The following is an 18198-nucleotide window of genomic DNA, read 5'->3' as shown; positions in this document are numbered from 1 at the left end:
TGGCCGACAGGTGGCACCCGAGACCGCGCAGGCCCCATCTTGAGTGATGGTGGGGCTGGCCATGGGAGGCGGATCCAAGGGGAGGGGCTGCAGAGCTCGGCTGGCTTTAGCACTCTTGGCCGACAGGCGGCAGCCGAGACTTACTGCGCAGGCGCCATCTTGAGTGACAGTGGGGCTGGCCGCGGGGGCGGGCCCAAGGGGAGGGCCTGTGGGGCCCCACCCCCTCGAGTGGAATCTTGATCAACAGGTGACAGCTAAAGCTTGCTGCGCGGATGTCACCGTCAGTGATTTTATTGCTGGGAGCACACCCAAGGGAGGGCTTTCATGTTTGGAGTGACTGACGGGAAGCTAGACTCCTATCCATTGGGTGGCTGGGTACGTTGGCCTGGGGTGGTCCGCTGAGGCTTGCTGCACAGGCACCATCGTGAAGGATGCCAGAGCTGCGGGGGAGGGTGGCCCTGAGGGAGAGGCTGTCTTGTCCTGAAGGACAGGCAGGGTCCGCAGACCCATACCCTCCCTAGCGGCAGGTTTGCTGGCCAGTAGGTGGCTGCCGAGGCCAACTGCGCAGGTGCGCTCATGAATGACCGTGGCGTTGCAGGGTGGGCCTGAGGGTGGCGTCGCCGTGTCTTGAGGGACTAAGGGCACCTGTGGAGCCCTGCCTACCTTCGGGGCCAAGAGGAGACTGAGGGTTGCCGGGCAGGCGCCAGTTTGGCAGCCCCAGAGGGTTTGCCGCAGTGGCCACGCAGCATGGCAGCAGGCTCAGCGTTTCCGTGGAAGGGCACCAAAGCCAGCTCTCGGGGGAATGTGGGGGCAGGGCTCGCCTGTACAGCTCTGAGGGTCAGTCTGAAAAACTGGGGTTCGGATTTAGATATTTTAATAGGTTTGGGAAAGGGCCGGGTCTCAAGAAAACGGAGGAGGCAGGCTGTGGACGTACGGCTTGGGGTTCGGAGGCTCTGAGGGCACTATGGAGTTGATGCAAAGAAAAAGGTCTAAAAGCCTGTGAACTAGACAATTCAGAGCTACAGGCCATTAGAAGAGGGGCGTGGTGTGGGAGATTATGGAGAGGAGGCTCTCTAGGCAAGTCCGGGCGTGGTTTCGGGGCGGAGGGCGTTGGAGAGCTGGAAGGGCGGGGCCTACTGCTTGGAGAGGTGAGGTGGCGCCGCGCGTGCGCAGAACTCCTTGTGGCACTGTCACAGCGTCCTCTGGAGGACAGAGATGCTTCCAACACTGAATTAGCTTTCACCATGTTTCTTGAAGTAAACCCTGGACTGCAGGGAGGCTCCTTGTAGCCCTAGCTCCAACAGAGGAGCTTGTAAGTCCCCACCTTTTTTTTTTTTTTGAGGTAGTAGGGAAGGTAACACGTTGGATTCTTCCTTCCCAACCAGGTGGTGAGAGAAAATTAAGAATGTACATCCACTGGTGAACAATGTTTTAATATATAGTAGAGCTGTAATCGTGAAGTTACTTCCCCCGGGTGCTGCTGACTGACTGAATGCATGCTCTGAGGCACAGTGGGACTCGAAATAGGAAGTATTAATCCACTGGGAGCATGTTGATCATTTCTAAAATGTTATATAAGGTTAATGAATGATGTTACTACTTAATAATAGTAGTACTAAGGCCCAAATATCAGTTAATCTCTTCATATTACTTAAATTTACAGTAGAGTTAAATTTCTGGCCCTGCATCACTGGCTACTAAATGGAAAAACTGGAGTTTTAATTCACTTTTCTAAGGGGCACATATTGTTATTCCATGTGTTCTTCATGGAAAATGTCAGTAGATGTCCTGTTTTTCAAAATGACATTACAGTGATCTATAATAGTCTGCCATGAGGTCTGAGATTGAGTTCTCTGAACATCTGCTTTTCTGTAAAGTGGGAACTAGAGAATTAATAGTGTTGTGGTGAGGAGTGACAGAGACAATAAAAGTAAGGTGTTAAGCACTATATGGGGCATAAAATTAGTAAATAGTGGTACTACTTTATAGCTATTTTTTCCTCCCAGTTTTTCCCTACAACATGCATCCTTTGCTTTTAGAGGGACAACCAATGTCACATAGCTAATAAGTGGGAAGTTGGATTCTTGAATTGATTTCTTAATCCAAAGTCCCGTGTCTTTACTATTTTTCTCTGCTTGTTAGAAAAGGTTCTGAGATAGTAAAAAATTGACTTGCACACCCACTGACGTAACCTCATTGGGAGAAGGCTGTGATTACAGTCCAAGGTACAACAGGTGCCTCAGGGAGCAATGCCCATGGGCCCCTCCATCCTGGGAGGGAGAGCTCTTCTTCCTGGGCTGGTTTGACCTCTGTCACTGGAGGAAGTGGAGATGCACCTGTTATGCAGTCGTTTTCAGCCTGAGGAATGTATATACAAAGTAAATTTGGTGTCTCATGTTTTCTTTTCCTTCTCCAGCTTTGCCTTCTCGAGCTTCTACCCTTCTCAGAGACAGCTGGCAAGAGCAAGAGGGACTAGGTCCAACCACTAGGTGGCCAGGTCCAGGTGAGCTGAATTCCCTTCTCACAGTGCTGCCCTCATCCTTGGAGTGAATACATTCTTCCTCATGCGGACACTTTTCTATTGCATATGTGTTCCATATAGCCATGCAAGTGCCGTTTCTGCTCTGAAAACTCACTCTCTGGTGAATTGTGTGTTCGCCAGAAATTCTCCTTGGCCTCATGCTGTCCTTTTCAGTTTTCTACTTCTTTTTCCAACACTCAGCTGCACCTTCAGGCCTACTCTTTCTCTCTTGTTGGGTGATTAAAGAAGCATGAGAGATTCATCGGTTCATCTATCAGACGTGGCCCTGAGTGGGAAACGAAGTGTTTTCCTGGAGCTCATAGTCTATTGGGTAATGAAAACATTGAAAAAAATAATTGTATCATTCATGTTTTTGACAGAGAATATTCACTATGAACAACAGTTAACTTGAAAAAGGCCACATAGGGCCTTCCTGAGAAGGTCATTGAGGTTAAGGCTGAGTCCTGAAGAGAGGAGGATGGTAGTGTGTTTTGGGAAGAGTAGTCCTAAGCAGAGGGGACAGGGGCATTCCTGAGGGATCCAGAGATAAGAGCCAAAAGCCTAGGATACCTGGAGCAAAGGAAGAATTGAGTGGCATTTGAGCAAGGTGGGGATTTTAAAGGTCAATTGGAGCTGTGTTGTGAAAGGCTTTGCAGGCAGTGGTAAGTATAAGGGCTTGATATGAAGCATAATGGGGGAAACCATTGAGATGTTTTAGTCACGAAAGTAACATGGGTGTCATATTTGTGATTTAAACATACCATCTGGTTGTGGGGTTCAGAAGGGGAGGGTGGAAACTGGTTGCAGGGAGACCACCTCAGGTCTGCGTGAGAGATGATGGCTTGGATTCAGGTCAGAGCAGGGGGATGAGTGAAGTGGATGGATTTGAGAGAGGTACTAAGAGACTCAGTAAGACCTGTACTCTTCTTTCATGGCTTGCTGACTGTTTCAGATAAGGTGCAGCAAGTCACATTATGTGAGGAAGTGAGAAAAATAGCAAAAGTTATTCATTCCATCAGCAAACGTGGACACTATGCCCTGTCTGGGACAGGACCATGCTAGACTTTGTGTCTCTGGAAGTGGGTAACATAATCACTGGCTTCAGTATCTGCTGAATGAGAACTCAAGATAGGTGGCTATGCTGATGGTGTATTACCATCTGGAGAAAGGCTCACATGCTGTCCCAGGTGGGCCCCTGGGAATGGATTGGTTTATTCCTGGCCTCAGTGAATGCTCCAAGTATCCAGTGGTCTGGTGCTAAAGCCTGTGGAGACTCAGAAACCTTATTTCAGCTAAGGACTCATGTTAGTAGGTACACATAACTGAAGCTCAGAAGACTTATAGAAACCCTACTGACATATTAGTTTATGTTGAAAAATAGTGTGGCTAAAGTACAATGTTCCTGTTTTCTCAATTTTGGTTTATCAATTTATGGTGGGAGATAACTACAGCAGGGACCCAAATACTCAAAAGTATGTATGATCAGCAGATTCTCTCCCTGTAGGCAGACCTACATGGGAAACGAAACCATAATGAGAAGGTTGCTTGGTGAGTATGGAATCAAAATGAGAGGATACAGACAAGGTTTAATAGCACTGGCCTGTAAGGTAGCCTGGTGCCACCATCTGGTTACAGTGAAGCTCTTGGTAGGGTTAATAGGACACCAGAAGCCCCCTGTCTACACTCCCCTTCCTCCCCAATTTCCATTCAAATTAGATCTGACTAGAGTAGCCCTTTCCTGTACATGGTTAGATGAACCATGCTTTTTGTGGCCTGCCTTTCCATGCCCTTACTCTTTTTGGGGAAAAAAAAATCTGATCAGCTAATTATTGACATTAAAATATGGTCAGATAAGTCATACTGGCTCAGAAGACATTCTCTTTAAAGTAGCTTTATTCATCTTGAACTATTTGGGATCTGATCATTAAACTAAACTCTTAGATACTCCTTCCTCTCTTCTGAAATTTTTTGGGAAACCCCACAAGAATGGACAACAACAAGGAAATTTGGCAGCAGTGTGGTAAGTGCTGAGCTTATGTGAGAGAGGTAAGCCCAGGGTGATGTGGAGATTACCTGAGAGGAGCCAAAGGGTGGAGATCACAGCCAGTGTGGTAGGGAGAGTAGTTATTTACTCTTTCCTGATACTCCCATGTAAAATTGGTCCCCCAGCAGCCCCTGTTGTCCGTATGCTTCTGTTCATGGTCAGTTGGACAAGACCGGACACCTAAGCCTAGAGCAGTCGTTCTCAAAGTATAGCTCCTGGAGTGCTTATTTGAATGCCTCTTTCCTAGAGAACCACAGGCCTCCTAAATCATCACACCTGGAAAAGCAGGTACATATTTCATAAGTACCTCAGATGGCTTTTGGCACCCCCAAGTTTGAGAACCACTACCCTAGAAGACCTTGAGCCGTGGTGTGCACTTGCAGGTTCGGAGAGCTTGGGTTGCTTAGTCTGTCGGCACTGGGCACTTCACCGGGAGGTGAGGTAGGACTGGGACGGGGGCAGCATTTACCCATGTGCATGCTGAAGTAGAGAATGTCGGTCTGCAGAAAGAGGCAGGAGAATGGAGCAAACGAGAAGAGAGAGGAGACCGCACACCATGCTGTCCCTGAGAAACGAAGAAAGTAACTTCCTCGCTTCCTGACTTTAAAGTTCTCAATTCCAGCCCCCTTGGATGAGGTAGGTAGAATGAGTGAGGGGGCTGAATCTAGGTGCACCGTGATGAGGGACCAAAGTAAGTAAGTAGAGATGGGGTTGAAGAAGCTCTCATGGAGCTTCTGTCTCAACTGATGGGATTGGGGAACCTGAAGTCGAACAGTGGGGTCACAGGATTTCTTTATCTCTCCTTACACGTCCCAGTCACGTTTCCCAGTCTCTGATATGTGTTCTTTAATTGAGTTCTTCCCAGTTCAGTTGAACACTTGACCCATTCATCCTTTGATTGAGGCCAAAGACACCAACTTATAGCAGGGATTCCTGATGAATTCCATCTTTGTTTCAGTTACGTTAATTGTGAGACCCATATTTTTGTTTTCTATTCATGAAATGGAGAAGTAAAGTGCTTTGCTAGCACTAAAACTTCCGTATAAACCACAATGGCAACACTGTTGTCCTGGCAGCACCACTGTCCTGTGGTTTTAGGTGGTCAAGCTCATGTCTGAAATTACTCCACGTGAAATGCTTATAAGGTATGTAACATTTCCTGGTTAGATGTCTGGCGTGTGTAAGAACAGATATTTGGAGGTTAAAGAACAGCTAGAAATCTGTAAACCCTTCCACCCAGGGTGGAGAGTGAGACTGGTTTCCATCATCTGTTCCCTCTCTTTCCCTCCTTTTGGAATTGGTGCTTGGCCCCTAGGACCAGAGTCAGGCCTGGTCCCTTTGTGTCTCCACCTTTGCTCCGTCTGCCAAATGTGGTAGACCTTTTAAGACCCTGCCCTTGGCTACTGCTTAACCCACGTACTACTCCAGAAAGCAGAGGGAAATGCAGAAGCTTCAGTAACCAGGGCTGTGTGAGGGTCCTCCTCCAAGTCGGAAAATGAAGGTGACGGCTGTGCCATGTGGCCAGAATTTAGTTTGAACTGTAGGACAGAGGGGAGGGCATGCATGTGGAGTGCCATCAAGTGGTGCATGGGCTTGAGGGTGGTATACAGATAGTGAGTAGGGGACTCCGTGGGAGCAATGTGAGGTGGCCTGAGGGGGAAATGAAGTGTCAGAGTAAGTAGGGGCCATGTCCTGAGGACCACCACAGCAGAGGGAGTGCTGATAAACAGTAACAAGCAGAAAGGAAAAGGCAAGACAAACAGCAATTGAATTTACTTCCAAATTTTATATTCAAAAAATTTTTTTCAGTTGTGAACCTAGGATAACATTTAAACTAAAATACAAAAAGAAATGGAAGTATCTTTTACTACTATTTTTTTTTATTTTCCCCAGTTAATGAAGTCTTTATATAAGTTTTATATGGAAGTTTTCTTCTGGTTTAATTTATACATACTTCAATATGTTTAAATATCCATGTAGTTGTTTGTTTTAGTGTGTGCTTTTATTTTAACACAAGTGAGATCATTCCCAATTCATTAAGGTTTCAAACTCAAGCTACAAGAGTGCAGTTCGTAGGATGTGAGACAGTGGTTGGGGGGAGTGGGTGATACGCCATCTGGAGAGATCATAGAATGTGTCCACCACTTTCAGTCTCCATTTACATGGGTGTGTTTCTTTGTGTGTATACACGTACCAGTTTGTAGCTGTTTTAACAGTATCTACAAGAATTTCCATATAAATACATTGCCACCTATAGCTTTGCTGTCTAAAAACTGTATTATATTCCTTTGTGTGGACATTTTCATCGTTTTTTTTTTTTGCATACATATAAATGCCACGTGTGCTGTACAATTTTATACCTTATTTTAATTTCACGCTTCAAAAGTTTTTTTATGTCAGTGGTTTCCATCAAGTTTAAATAAACCAATGTTTCTGTAGAATGGAATACTTTGTGGCCTTTAGAATGATGTAGATCTGTATGTACTAGTAGAGAAAGATAACCATCATAAATTACTAGGTTTTACAGTGCACACATAAGGGGCATCTGGCTGGCTCAGTGGGTAGAGCATGTGACTTTTGATCTTGGGGTTGTGAATTCGAGCCCCACATTGGGCGGAAAGTTTACTTAAAAAAATAAAAAATAAAAAGCACACTCATGCAGAACTCCTAATGTGATCTCATTTGGGTAAAAATGAGATGCTACTCTATATATGGATGTTGGAAGGTTTAGTATAGCAACAAATTTGATCAATGGGTATGGCTTGTAGTTTCTACATTAAATACTCTGTAATTGAACATTGTACTATCTTCTGTTTGTAATCAGAAAATAAAATGATAGAACTTTTTGGAAACATGACTTAATGGCTACATAACATTCTATTAAAGATTTTATCTGTTTTCATTCCTTCCTGTTTGAAAAATTTGGAGGAATGTTGTGTTTTGAGTGCACTGATTTATTTTGGTGTGAACAAAGTATGTTTGTTATTGGCCTTAGTGGCCTTAGCCTTCCAGTGATGTGTTGAAATACTGAATTTGTCAGGAGGCCAGACACCAATACTGGTTTTATTCTTAATATCAAAAACTATCTCCAACCTTCTTGGAAAGCATACTTGAGTAACTGGTCAGAAATTAAAGTGTTGGCCATCTCCTCTTATCACATTTGTTAAAATTACTTTACTACTCAGTCCTCAGAAAGTTCGTAGTTTGTATTTAAACAGTTTATGCCTTTCTTGACTGAAAGACCTTTATTTATTATAAACTAAATCCCACATGTGTATATACTTCGATGCAAGTCAGTTTTTGGGCTGCATTAGCTCTGTTAGTCTATTTGTCCTAACACTCGCATCATTGTGTTGGAAAGAATACTTCATGTTTTCATATGTTTGGGTCATTTTACAGACAACCCCTTGCTCCCACCACACACATACGTTATTCAAAATTCTCCTGATATTTTTGTACATTTATTCACCTAGAGAAACTGGATTCTCATTTGTCAAAGCTCCCCACCCTGTTATTGGATTTTAATTTATGTTCAAGGAAGGATTGACAACAATTTCCACATTCCCATCTGAAAGCGTATGTTTCCATTTATTTAGGACTTGTTTTATGTTCTCCTGTACATTTAAAAATTTTTGTTTAGAGTTACATATACTTTGTTGAATTTATTTATGGAAATTTATTTTGTTATTAATGGGATTCTTTTCTTGTATTTATTGACAAGGTTTTTCAGCTCAAAATAATGCTTTTTCCACATGACGCCTTTCATTTCTTTTTCTTCAGTTGTGTTTGCTAGGTTTTTTGCAGAATAGTGTTGAATGGTAGTTGTGATGGAGGTCTTCCCTTCCTCGTCCCCATCTTTAGTTGGAATAGTTTTAGTGTTTAATGTGCTTCCTTGCATTTATTTGAGATAAATCTTTATTCTTAAATGGTCTCTTAGTTTTACTTTTGCTAAGAATGTATAAGGAGAGGCTGTTGAAGTTTGCAAATCCTTTTCAACATGCAACAATGCTCACGGGGTCCCCCCCTCCCCCCTTTAATCGATCATACAGAACAGTCCACTGGAATTGGTGTATCTTCCTTGTATTTCTGGAATAGGCTTTCATGGTCATGGGCTATTTAGACTTTTCTAGATTGGATTTATTAAACATTTTTGCATATAAGTGCAAACAGATGTTTATTGAACACCTTCTCGGTGCCAGTCCTGTGAAGATAAAATACAATGATGGAAAAGACAACAACAAGAGGCCTTGCCCTCGGGGACTTTGGGTATAAGTGTGGGCACTCTCATTTCTACTGGGTTCATGCATCTTCAAGCACATCTCTCATTATATGGGTAAATTGTTATTGTTGGCCTTTCTGGGCTGTTCTTGGAGAGGTTCCCCCTCGGCCTCAACATTTCATGTGATCGTATCAGGCAAAACCTTTAGCCGACACCTTTTTGATGCTTTCATCTCAGCCACCTCCAAACCTGTATCTTCTGTTTTCTTCAACGGTAGGCGTGGCTGTTGCCATGGAGGCAGAAGCTGGACTGGGGAAGTGGGGGCGAAGTGGGTAGAGCAGTTATGCTTTTGATTGGCCAGAGGCGCTGTCACAGGACGAGTTCACCTGGGATCTGGGTCTTCCTGAGGGTAAGGTGAGTATGGGGCCCTGGCAGGTACTAACTCAGCATATCTGGCCCCACTCTTAGTTGCCCTTTGGACTGCAAATGGAGGATAGAGTGAGTCAGGGGTAAGGGTTGGGTCACCTGGCGAACAGGGCACCTAATCTCATCTCACAGGGCTCACCTGCTATCAGGTACCCCTGTAGGAGGACGTTGACCAGTGTTTCCTTTTCCTGAGTTTGATTCTTGGTGACTCTGGTAGGACTGCAGTTATATAGTAACACCTTGACAATGTAATACTTCTCTGACATGTGCTTGTCCCTTCCCGTGGCTCCATGTGTAAAATGGTGTCACCTGCCGTCATTTACTCCAGCAGCTTTTTAGCACTGCAGGTGTTAGCTTTTTTATAAACTGGAAATTAGATATACATATAAGGACTTAGTTGTAGTGGGCAGCCAACTTTTTAGCTTTTATTTATTTATTTTTTTACTAATATTTTATTTACTTGACCATCCTTAGATGGAGACTTGCTGGTTCAAAAGGAGTGGGCATCTTTAATGTTTTTAAACCATATGCTAAAACGGCATCCAGAAACATGGTTCATGTCTGCACCAGTCAGCTTCTCAACAACATCAGTTTTTCTTTTTTCTTTTTCTTTTTGAAATATGTGCCCATTTGATAGGCCAAAAAAATGTTCACTGTAATATTTCACATTTCTTTGATTTCTGATGTAACTGTTGGATCTTATGCACTGATTTTATGAACTGTATATTTTTATTTTCATGTTGAGACATTTATCTTTTTTTTACTGCTTTCTAAGAGCTTTTCATGTTTCAAATATTAACTATCATCTATTTTGCAAAATATTTTTCCCCCTCCTCTTCTGGTTTGTCTTTATTTTGGTTGCTTTTTACAGTGCTGCAGAAAATTTGTTACCCATTTTTATTTTCATATCTGCTGAGTAGTGGTCTTTCAGTGGTCTCTGCCGTTGGAATTCTGCTTGAGCATTCTCCTCCTGTACCTGTTTTTTGCTGTTGTAAACAGTGCCTCTGTGAACACACTTGAGAACTGTATCTTTGTGCACATGGACAGATAGGTCTATCAGTTGGGTTTCAGAGGCAGAATCCCTAGGATAGGGGATGGCATTGCATTTATGTACAAATAGTTGCTGGAAACCTGAGGAATATATTCATCTTATAGCTGCAATTTCCATTTGTCATTCTTGGGTATCAGAAGTTCCAAAGTTGATTCCTTGGGGTTTTTCTAAATTGACTGCCATCTGATTTAGGGTGTGACCTTGGACTCCAGCAGGGTGGGATGGACAGGGGAAGGGAGAAGACCCCCTCAGTGTTAAGGTGTCAGTGTTGTGTGCACCCACTCAGTGGGCCACACAGTCTCTAAGGCCTCTACTAGTGCTTTTGTTTATTGTTTTAACTTTGAATTTATTTTTTTGACTAGGTAATACATGCTCATGGTAAAAATAAATAAATAAAAACAAAAAACAAAAGGAGAATATACAGTGAAAAAGTAAGTTTCCATTCTCTCCCTGGCCCCCAGTTCCCTTCCCCAGAGGCAATCACTGTTAATCACTATTAATAGTCCCGTACATATCCTTACAGAAATTGTTTAAGTAAATGCATCTGTTTTTATAGTTTCTTAGAATGCTATACACATTGTCGTGTCCCATTTTGCACTTAACTACCTTAGAGATCATCTCATATCCGTTTATTTACAATTGCCTCATTTTAAAAGGTTTCATAATCATTACATGAATATGTACCATATTTTGTGCATTGTCAGGAATGCTTCAATGAATATATTTTGCACATATGTCATTACATATCTCTGGGATAAATTCATGGAAATAGAATTTATAGGACAGGGTATGTACATTTAAAATTTTGATAAGTTATCCAAATTGCCCTCCATAGAATCTACACTGCCACAAGCACTATGTGAGTATGCCAGTTTCTTCGTACAGACATATTTATAGTCCATCTTTATGATTACTCTGTTCTCAAGGCCCTTTTTTACTCTCAGATCTCAAATGAATTTCCTCTGCCATTGTGGGAAGGAGTTGTTAGTGTCTGATTCTTTTCTTAAGGTTTTCCTGTTAAAATTTTTTTTAATTTTTTTAATGCTCTTGCCGACCAAGGGCTGTTTTGTTGCCCTGGTTAGAAAAATCTACGAGCATATTTAATGAAGATCGTTTTTGTTTACTCTAGTCCTGAATTTCTTGAGGAAAGAAATGAGTGAATGTTTGGTGTAGAACTTGGCATCTACCTTGTGATAGGATTCTTAAGGGCATTTAAATGGTCATATTATTAATGAATAGAAAGTCCTCCACCTCTTTTCTGTGTTCTGGAAAGGTTTTTATAACATGGTAAATTCATTGCTCATGGAAATTTTATGGGAGGTGGCTCCTTAAATCAGTTCATCTTTTTAAATTTCTTCCCTAGATTTTCCTCTGCTTTCTGATCAGGTTTGCCTATTTATATGGTCTTAGAAAAACTGTTGATTCCCTATCAAACTTTTTAACCCTGCAGTTCTTATATATATAGTTTTCGCTTGTTGGTGCTTTATGTTTCAAATACGTGCCCACTGGGAAGAAAAGTTAACATAGGAAAGAAGTACATATATGAAGTCAAAGTTATCCTTTATATCTCCTGATTTTATTGTCAGGTTCAAAGAGCCCTTCTCTGTTACATAATTCTAAAAAGTAATCTTTTATTTGATTTTGATTGTAGTTTTAGCATTTTTATATATAGTATGACCTTTTCCCCTAAGTGAATGATTGGCTAGTTTTCCTGTATACCATTCACCAAAGTAATTCATACATTCCTTACTGGTTTGTAAATGCTACTTTTCATGCCACTACTGGATACTCAACTACATATGGTCAACTGAGACTAAAATTCCTAAATGAATCCTTTTTTTTTTTTTGTCATAAGTTACAAGTGTATCTTTTTTGTTGTTCTATTTCTTTGGCTTTGATAGTATAAACAAAACCATCATTTGTTATTTTTATGTAGTCTTTCTGCCTTTAGGCATATTATAAAAGAACTTTCTTACCCTGAGATTATGTTAAAATATTTTTTAAATGTTGTGTGTGGTTTGTTGGCCTTTTGATACATGAATTTTTAAAATATTGATCCAGGTCAACTTTAGAATCATTACCAAGTTCCCCAACATTAATATTCTTTGAAGTTCCATATAGTATAGATTAATTTGGGGGAGGTTGTAGAACTTTGATACACCAGATCCATACATCCCCCATGATTATATTGTGTCTCTCCAGTTATTGCCTTTTATTATTATAATTTGTAATTCTATTCACATGGTTGCTGTTGTCTTTAATTAAATCTTTATCTTTGTAATGGGAGTTCTGTTCCCATTTTTTAAAATTTATAATTGCTGATACATTTTTAGGGAGTCTGTTATAAGTGATTTCCTTATTACATTATTGTAAGGTTTCTTTGCATTGATTCACAGTATCTGAATGGGTAGTCTTATATAAGTGAATGATAGTTTTAGATCTTTTTTTCTTTATGCCTCAGATTTTTCTTGCCTTGTAATTGGTTAGAACTCTGTAGAGTCATGTTCAACAGTGATAGTGTTAAAGACTTTTGTGTCTGCTTTTATAACTGAGTTTGGTCTGTGGTTTGTTAGTGCTAGCTTTGTCTTGGGTTTTGAATTATTCTGGTTTCATAAGACAATTTGAAAGCTCTCTATTTCTCTTTGGTTGGTTTATATGACATGGGAATTAGCCTTTTCTTGAATATGATATATAAAGGCCTCACCTCTAATGCTATCTGAATTCACAGCCATTTGGAGAATTAATTCTCCGACACTCTTTTTACATTTCTTCCATGTTTATTTGTCCATGTATTTTTTTTTTCCTTAAAATGTCTGCAGGTCCCTGGCATTTTGACTCTGTTCCTGTGGATAGCTGCTTGTTCTGAAGTTCAGGAAGGATCCTATTCCCAAACAGGTATCCTGTTGCCTCTGAGGAGTTGGACTAGTGTTTTCTAGGGGACTGGAGTTTTCTCTGGAATCTGGATGCCAAAGAGCAGACTTGGGCTTTCTGCCCTTTCATCTTTGCCATTCAGGCATGCTGCTTTTTGAGAACTCTGCTCTTGTCAGAAGCAATCCCTCTTAGCCAAGTCCTGGATAAAATGGACTGTTCTTTCATCCAGAGTATCACACCAGTTCCCCAGAGCCTGGACATTTGCTCTTTTCCTTTCCCTGCTTTGCAAGTCTTCTGTCCGGAGGGGTATTAATTACCTAGAGCCTTCCTCTCTGTTGCTACCTGTCCTCTTCAAGGAGGGCAGGGCAGTCAGGGAGGCAGTGCTTCATTCACGAGGGTCTTCATGATGTATGTGTGTTTGTGAGGACAGTGGTGGGAGAGGGCATGGGAGGGAAGTTTGTGCATGAGTAGAGTGCAAGCCTATCACTGCCAGGGGAACCCAGCATGGCAGAGTTTGCTACATTTATTACCAAATAATAAATTAAACACCTTGTTTTCTCTTCAGACATTTAAAAAAAACCTTAATTTTAAACATACTGATTTCCTTTTAAAACAAAAGCAGAGAATTTTTGCTGCATATGGTTTTGTTCTTCTCTGGAAATAAAGCCAGAAGTACAAAACTATCAGGTGAGTTAATTGACCCACCCAAACCTAGATTTTGTTCCCACAGTGCCTATTTCCTTGTACCATTTGTGGCTGTCCACAAGGAGAAATGTGTAGCCTTAACTGGTTACATTAGAAAAAAGATGAACATCAGCTTTTATACTCAGTCTAAAGGGTTTTTCTAAAAAGAGGGGGCAGATAATAAAAGAAAAATAAAGACAACTAGGGAAATAAATGAAACAGTACAAAGGATTATCAAAGATGGTTCTTTTGAAACAAACTTTGGCAAGATTGGTAAAGGCAAAAGAATGTGAAAAGAATGTGTAATAGCATGAAGAAGCCTGATGGCCCCTTTATCATATTCTTACTGTTTATGTGAATAATGTATGTTTATCACCTGTATAGGGTTTCTGTGGCTTCACCAATATTGTGTTTAATTTCCCCCCAGTGTACTAGGCAGCATTGTAAGAGAGCTTCACACATACCCACCAGGGTTTCCCACCCAGTTGTCTGGGTATAATGAGAAGGGGCTGGTAGAAAAGTGGGCAGGTGAGGGGCATGGCACACCAGAATGCTCTTTTGGAAGCAGTGGCATACAGGTTAACCCAGGATGTTCTCTCTCCCCAGAAACTTCGCTGTGCTTCTGCAGGCACGTAGTAACACATGCCTGTATCTAAAATCAATTCTAAAATGGGTTTGTATATGTTATCTTCAATACATTATTTCACTGTTGATACCTGACTTTGTGTCAGGCAGGCACTAGAGGATAAGGGATAGAAAAGTTAATCTCTGATCCATTTAATAGATTTTACGGCTGGCTGTGGGAAGAGGAGCACATAAATTCCAGTATTTAAAAATAAATGTGACGAGTACTTGCAACACCTAAGAGATAAAATACAGCTCAGGAAACCTACCTGAGGAAGTGGTGTTAGCAGAACCTGAGGCTGGGTTCTGGGACAAGCACTCATCAGAAGCATGTGCAGTGCTGAGGGAAGGGATCCTGAGCATACCTGCAAACTCTGCCACTCTGGCCAGTAGAACCTTTGGCAATGATGGAGATGTTCAGAAATAATCAGAAATGGCAGGTTTGGCCCTCGTTTGTACCCCCTTTTCCATTTTTGCTGAGAAAAAAATCGACGTCCAGTTACAGTAATGGCTAGCACCTTGAGCATTTCCCACTTGTGGACATTGGATAGTTGGGCCTTTAGGAATATTAACTTATTTAATCTCACAGTTTTAAAAGGGCTGAGGGCTTTTGTTCCCCTTGTGTAGTTAAGAGGACAGACTCCACTCCAGGACATTGAATAGTTGCCCACGGTCACAAAACCAGCTAGTAGCAGAGCTAACTCTCAAACAGGTCTTAGTGGTGCCCAGAGGTCATGCTTGTAGCTCCCGTGTGAGGCCAACTTTGTGTGCTGTGTGTGTGTGTGTGTGTCTGTGTATTGTGGGTTTATGCATTTCTGCCCCTTTGGCCTATTCACAAAGCATTGTTGATGCCCCATGTAGGGCAGCCCCATACTGCTGCCTGATCCTCAACTTCTGGGACATGTGTATATCTCCTTACGATCTACAGGTCCCTGAGTACTGACTGTCACAGGCTGCTGCGTCTTTCCTGTTGACTCATGTTTGGTTCCTCCAGTGAAAATTTTACTTAGAAAAATGCTGCCTCCAAAGTACTTGTCTGCCACCAAACCCAAGAAGTCTTGGGCCCCAGATCTGTATGAGCTAGACAGTGACTTGAATAAGGAGCCGGATGCCACCATAAGAGAAGGTGCAACTGACCCTGAATTCTTTCATCAGAGGTTTCGGAATTTCCTCTACGTGGAATTTGTTGGGCCTCGGAAGACGCTGTTCAAACTCCGAAACCTCTGCCTCGATTGGTTGCAGCCGGAGACTCGCACCAAGGAGGAGATTATCGAGCTCTTGGTCCTTGAGCAGTACCTGACCATCCTTCCAGAAAAGATAAAGCCTTGGGTGCGGGCAAAAAAGCCAGAGAACTGTGAGAAGCTAGTTACTCTGCTGGAAAATTACAAGGGAATGTATGAGCCAGGAGGTGAGACTTTATAGAAGCATAGTGAAGGCCGTCGGGGAGCTGTGAGCTCCCTGGGGTTTGCGGCCTCAGCATTGTTGGTGTTCGAGGCTGGATCATTCTTTCATGTGGGGGGCTGGCTTGGTGTGGGACATTCAGTGACACTTCTGGTCCCTCTCTACCACAGGATACCAGTTGCACTCCCTCCCCAGCTGTGACAACCACAACATGATGTTGACAAATGTCACCTGGGGAGTAGAATGCCCTGGTTAAGAAAAGCAACACTTGCCCTGGAAGGGCAAGCAACACTTCTTTGAGGGCCTCCGTGAGGAACTGGTGAGCCTCTGTGGGCCTCACAACCCTGGTCCAGGCTCCCTTTTGTGAAACAGAGGGTGTGTTACCCCAGGAAGCTGTCGGTGGCCGCTGTTTAGGGGTGAGGTGGGGGAGCAGTTGCAGCCGCTTGCTGGCCCAGTAGCAGGAGGAGGCTGAGGAGTGAGAGGATCTGACCACTCCAGCTTCCTGTGGAGGTGTGGGTAGTGCAGTAGGGGCAAGGGCAGACTCCACTGGGGGAGCTGTTTCGAGAACACAGGCAAGACGTGATAAAGCATTAAGTCAGTGTCTGCTGTCCTCTCAGACGACAACAACAGTGACCTCCGCAGCGAAGACAGCATGAGCCGGAAGGGAGCAGAGTCCCCGCCACCACGCTCCGCCTCTTCTTTCTGCAGTGAGTAGTAACCCTGTCCGGCTATGCCCCCCGTTGGGGCATGCTTCCAGACTTCAGCCTAGCTTCCCCTTTCACCAAGCCTGCTGCATGGCATAAAAGTGCACGGTGGGCATGAAGCCTTCAGTGAAGACAGCAGCACCTTCCCCAGGGCAACTGCAGCTACTCACAGATCTGAGGGAAAGTAAATTAATTGATGACATAATGAGACATTTTTAATATCAAAGAAGACACCAGTATATGGCATGAAATACAATTTTCTTTTTTTTTTTAAAGATTATATTCATTTATCTGAGCGAGTGAGTGAGAGGAGAGAGAGGGAGAAACACCTGCTGAGCAGGGAGCCCGATGCAGGGCTCGATCCCAGGATCCTGGGATCATGACCTGAGCCGAAAGCAGTCGCTCAACTGACTGAGCCACCCAGGCACCCCTACAATTTTCTTTTTAAGTAATGAGATAGTATTTAAAGCTGTTGGAAATTTGCAGCAGGCTGTTTGAAGGTATGCCCACAGCCTCCCCAAGAGGGGCAAAGTTCATTACTACTTTGTCTCTAAAAGTTATTTTATTTGTTAAAGGTTCTTCAGTGAACTTTTTAAAAAGGAGGTTTGCTTTAGGAGAGGGCATGTTTTTTGTTTCTTTGGAGTAGCGTCATGTATCCATTAAGATTGTCAGGCGTACGCCCAATAGTAGAGGGTCTGAAGTCATTGTCCTGAGTGTGGGCTTGACTATGTAGGAACTGGAGAACCAACAGAAGTGTTTAAAGGGAAGCCAACCTCTAAACCAACCTTTGGAACTTGCTTTGCAGTATGCCCCACTTAAGCAAAGCCTCCAGAAATGGTGTTCCAGGTCTAGGGTGATAGGAAGAGCCCAGATCATGCTTAGGAGTCTGGGGACCTCGGTGGGAGATCCATTTCCTCAAGGGAGGAGCAAGAATGGTGTTCCTTTTCCAAGTGGTATGTGTGCACATGAAGGGAGAACACATGTGTCAGAGCATTTTGTTAACTCCTTGAATGTCTGGCTTTCTCAGGTGACCGGGACCGGGAATGGGACCAGGACTGGGACCGGGACCGGGACCGGAATCGGGACTGGGAGCTGGATTGGGGCCGGGAGCGGGAGCGGAGAGGCAGAAGCAGAGACCTGGAGTCTCGAGACCGCTGGCCATACACCAGGAATCCCAGAAACAGTAAGTCACACGCTCTGACATCCCTGATGAGCGTGTAGGGTTAGATGGGCCTCGTTACTTCACGATGCCTTTTCTCTTCCCAGGACTTCCTCAACGGGATCTTTCCCTTCCTCTGATGGAGAAGACAACTTTTGCGATGGAAAGAGAGCGCAAGCGTAGGGACTCTGTGATGGATTATGAGTCAAGATCCCAGGTATGCTTAGGTCTCCTCTCTTTCTGGAAAGGCCATCTTCTTTTCATGGCAGAGATGCCTTTCTTTCCCAAGAGGGTGTGTTCATCTCCCTAGAATCCCAGCTGGGTGTAGGGAGGGGGCAGTTACTCTCTGCAAGGAGCCCAGGCCTGTCCCCAGAGGTGGCAAATGGTTGGGGTGACTCCTGCCTGTTTTCTCATTTATCCACATAGTCAGAGGGTTTTCCACTCAGCATCTGAGTTGTGCTTTGGTCACGTCGGTTGTTCTCTATTGGGCCAGG

At 43.2% G+C, this 18198-nt stretch overlaps 1 protein-coding gene across 11 annotated transcripts in view; it reads left to right on the top strand.

The window, feature by feature from the left end:
• PEG3 (paternally expressed 3) overlaps positions 1-18198 on the top strand; it is a 32765-nt gene that overhangs the window by 1748 nt on the left and 12819 nt on the right. The window contains exons 2-11 of one of the 11 annotated variants that reach the window (XM_073888944.1): positions 2417-2503; positions 4026-4069; positions 4507-4541; positions 4813-4853; positions 5072-5201; positions 13081-13156; positions 15369-15848; positions 16459-16548; positions 17573-17728; positions 17812-17921. In XM_073888944.1, the coding sequence (XP_073745045.1) occupies positions 15455-15848; positions 16459-16548; positions 17573-17728; positions 17812-17921 (750 nt within the window). In that variant the 5' untranslated portion in view covers positions 2417-2503; positions 4026-4069; positions 4507-4541; ... (2 more) ...; positions 13081-13156; positions 15369-15454. Of the gene's footprint in view, positions 1-2416; positions 2504-4025; positions 4070-4506; positions 4542-4812; positions 4949-5071; positions 5202-13080; positions 13157-15368; positions 15849-16458; positions 16549-17572; positions 17729-17811; positions 17922-18198 lie in introns of those variants that run through there. The other 10 variants (XM_073888946.1, XM_073888947.1, XM_073888945.1 and 7 more) reach the window with 10 other exon arrangements.

The sequence above is a fragment of the Callorhinus ursinus genome, unplaced genomic scaffold, assembly GCF_003265705.2.
Source record: "Callorhinus ursinus isolate GAN/ISIS: 27379988/994484 unplaced genomic scaffold, GSC_fseal_2.0 scaffold100, whole genome shotgun sequence".
Lineage (NCBI taxonomy): Eukaryota > Metazoa > Chordata > Mammalia > Carnivora > Otariidae > Callorhinus > Callorhinus ursinus.
This window is presented reverse-complemented; position numbering and strand designations above follow the sequence as displayed.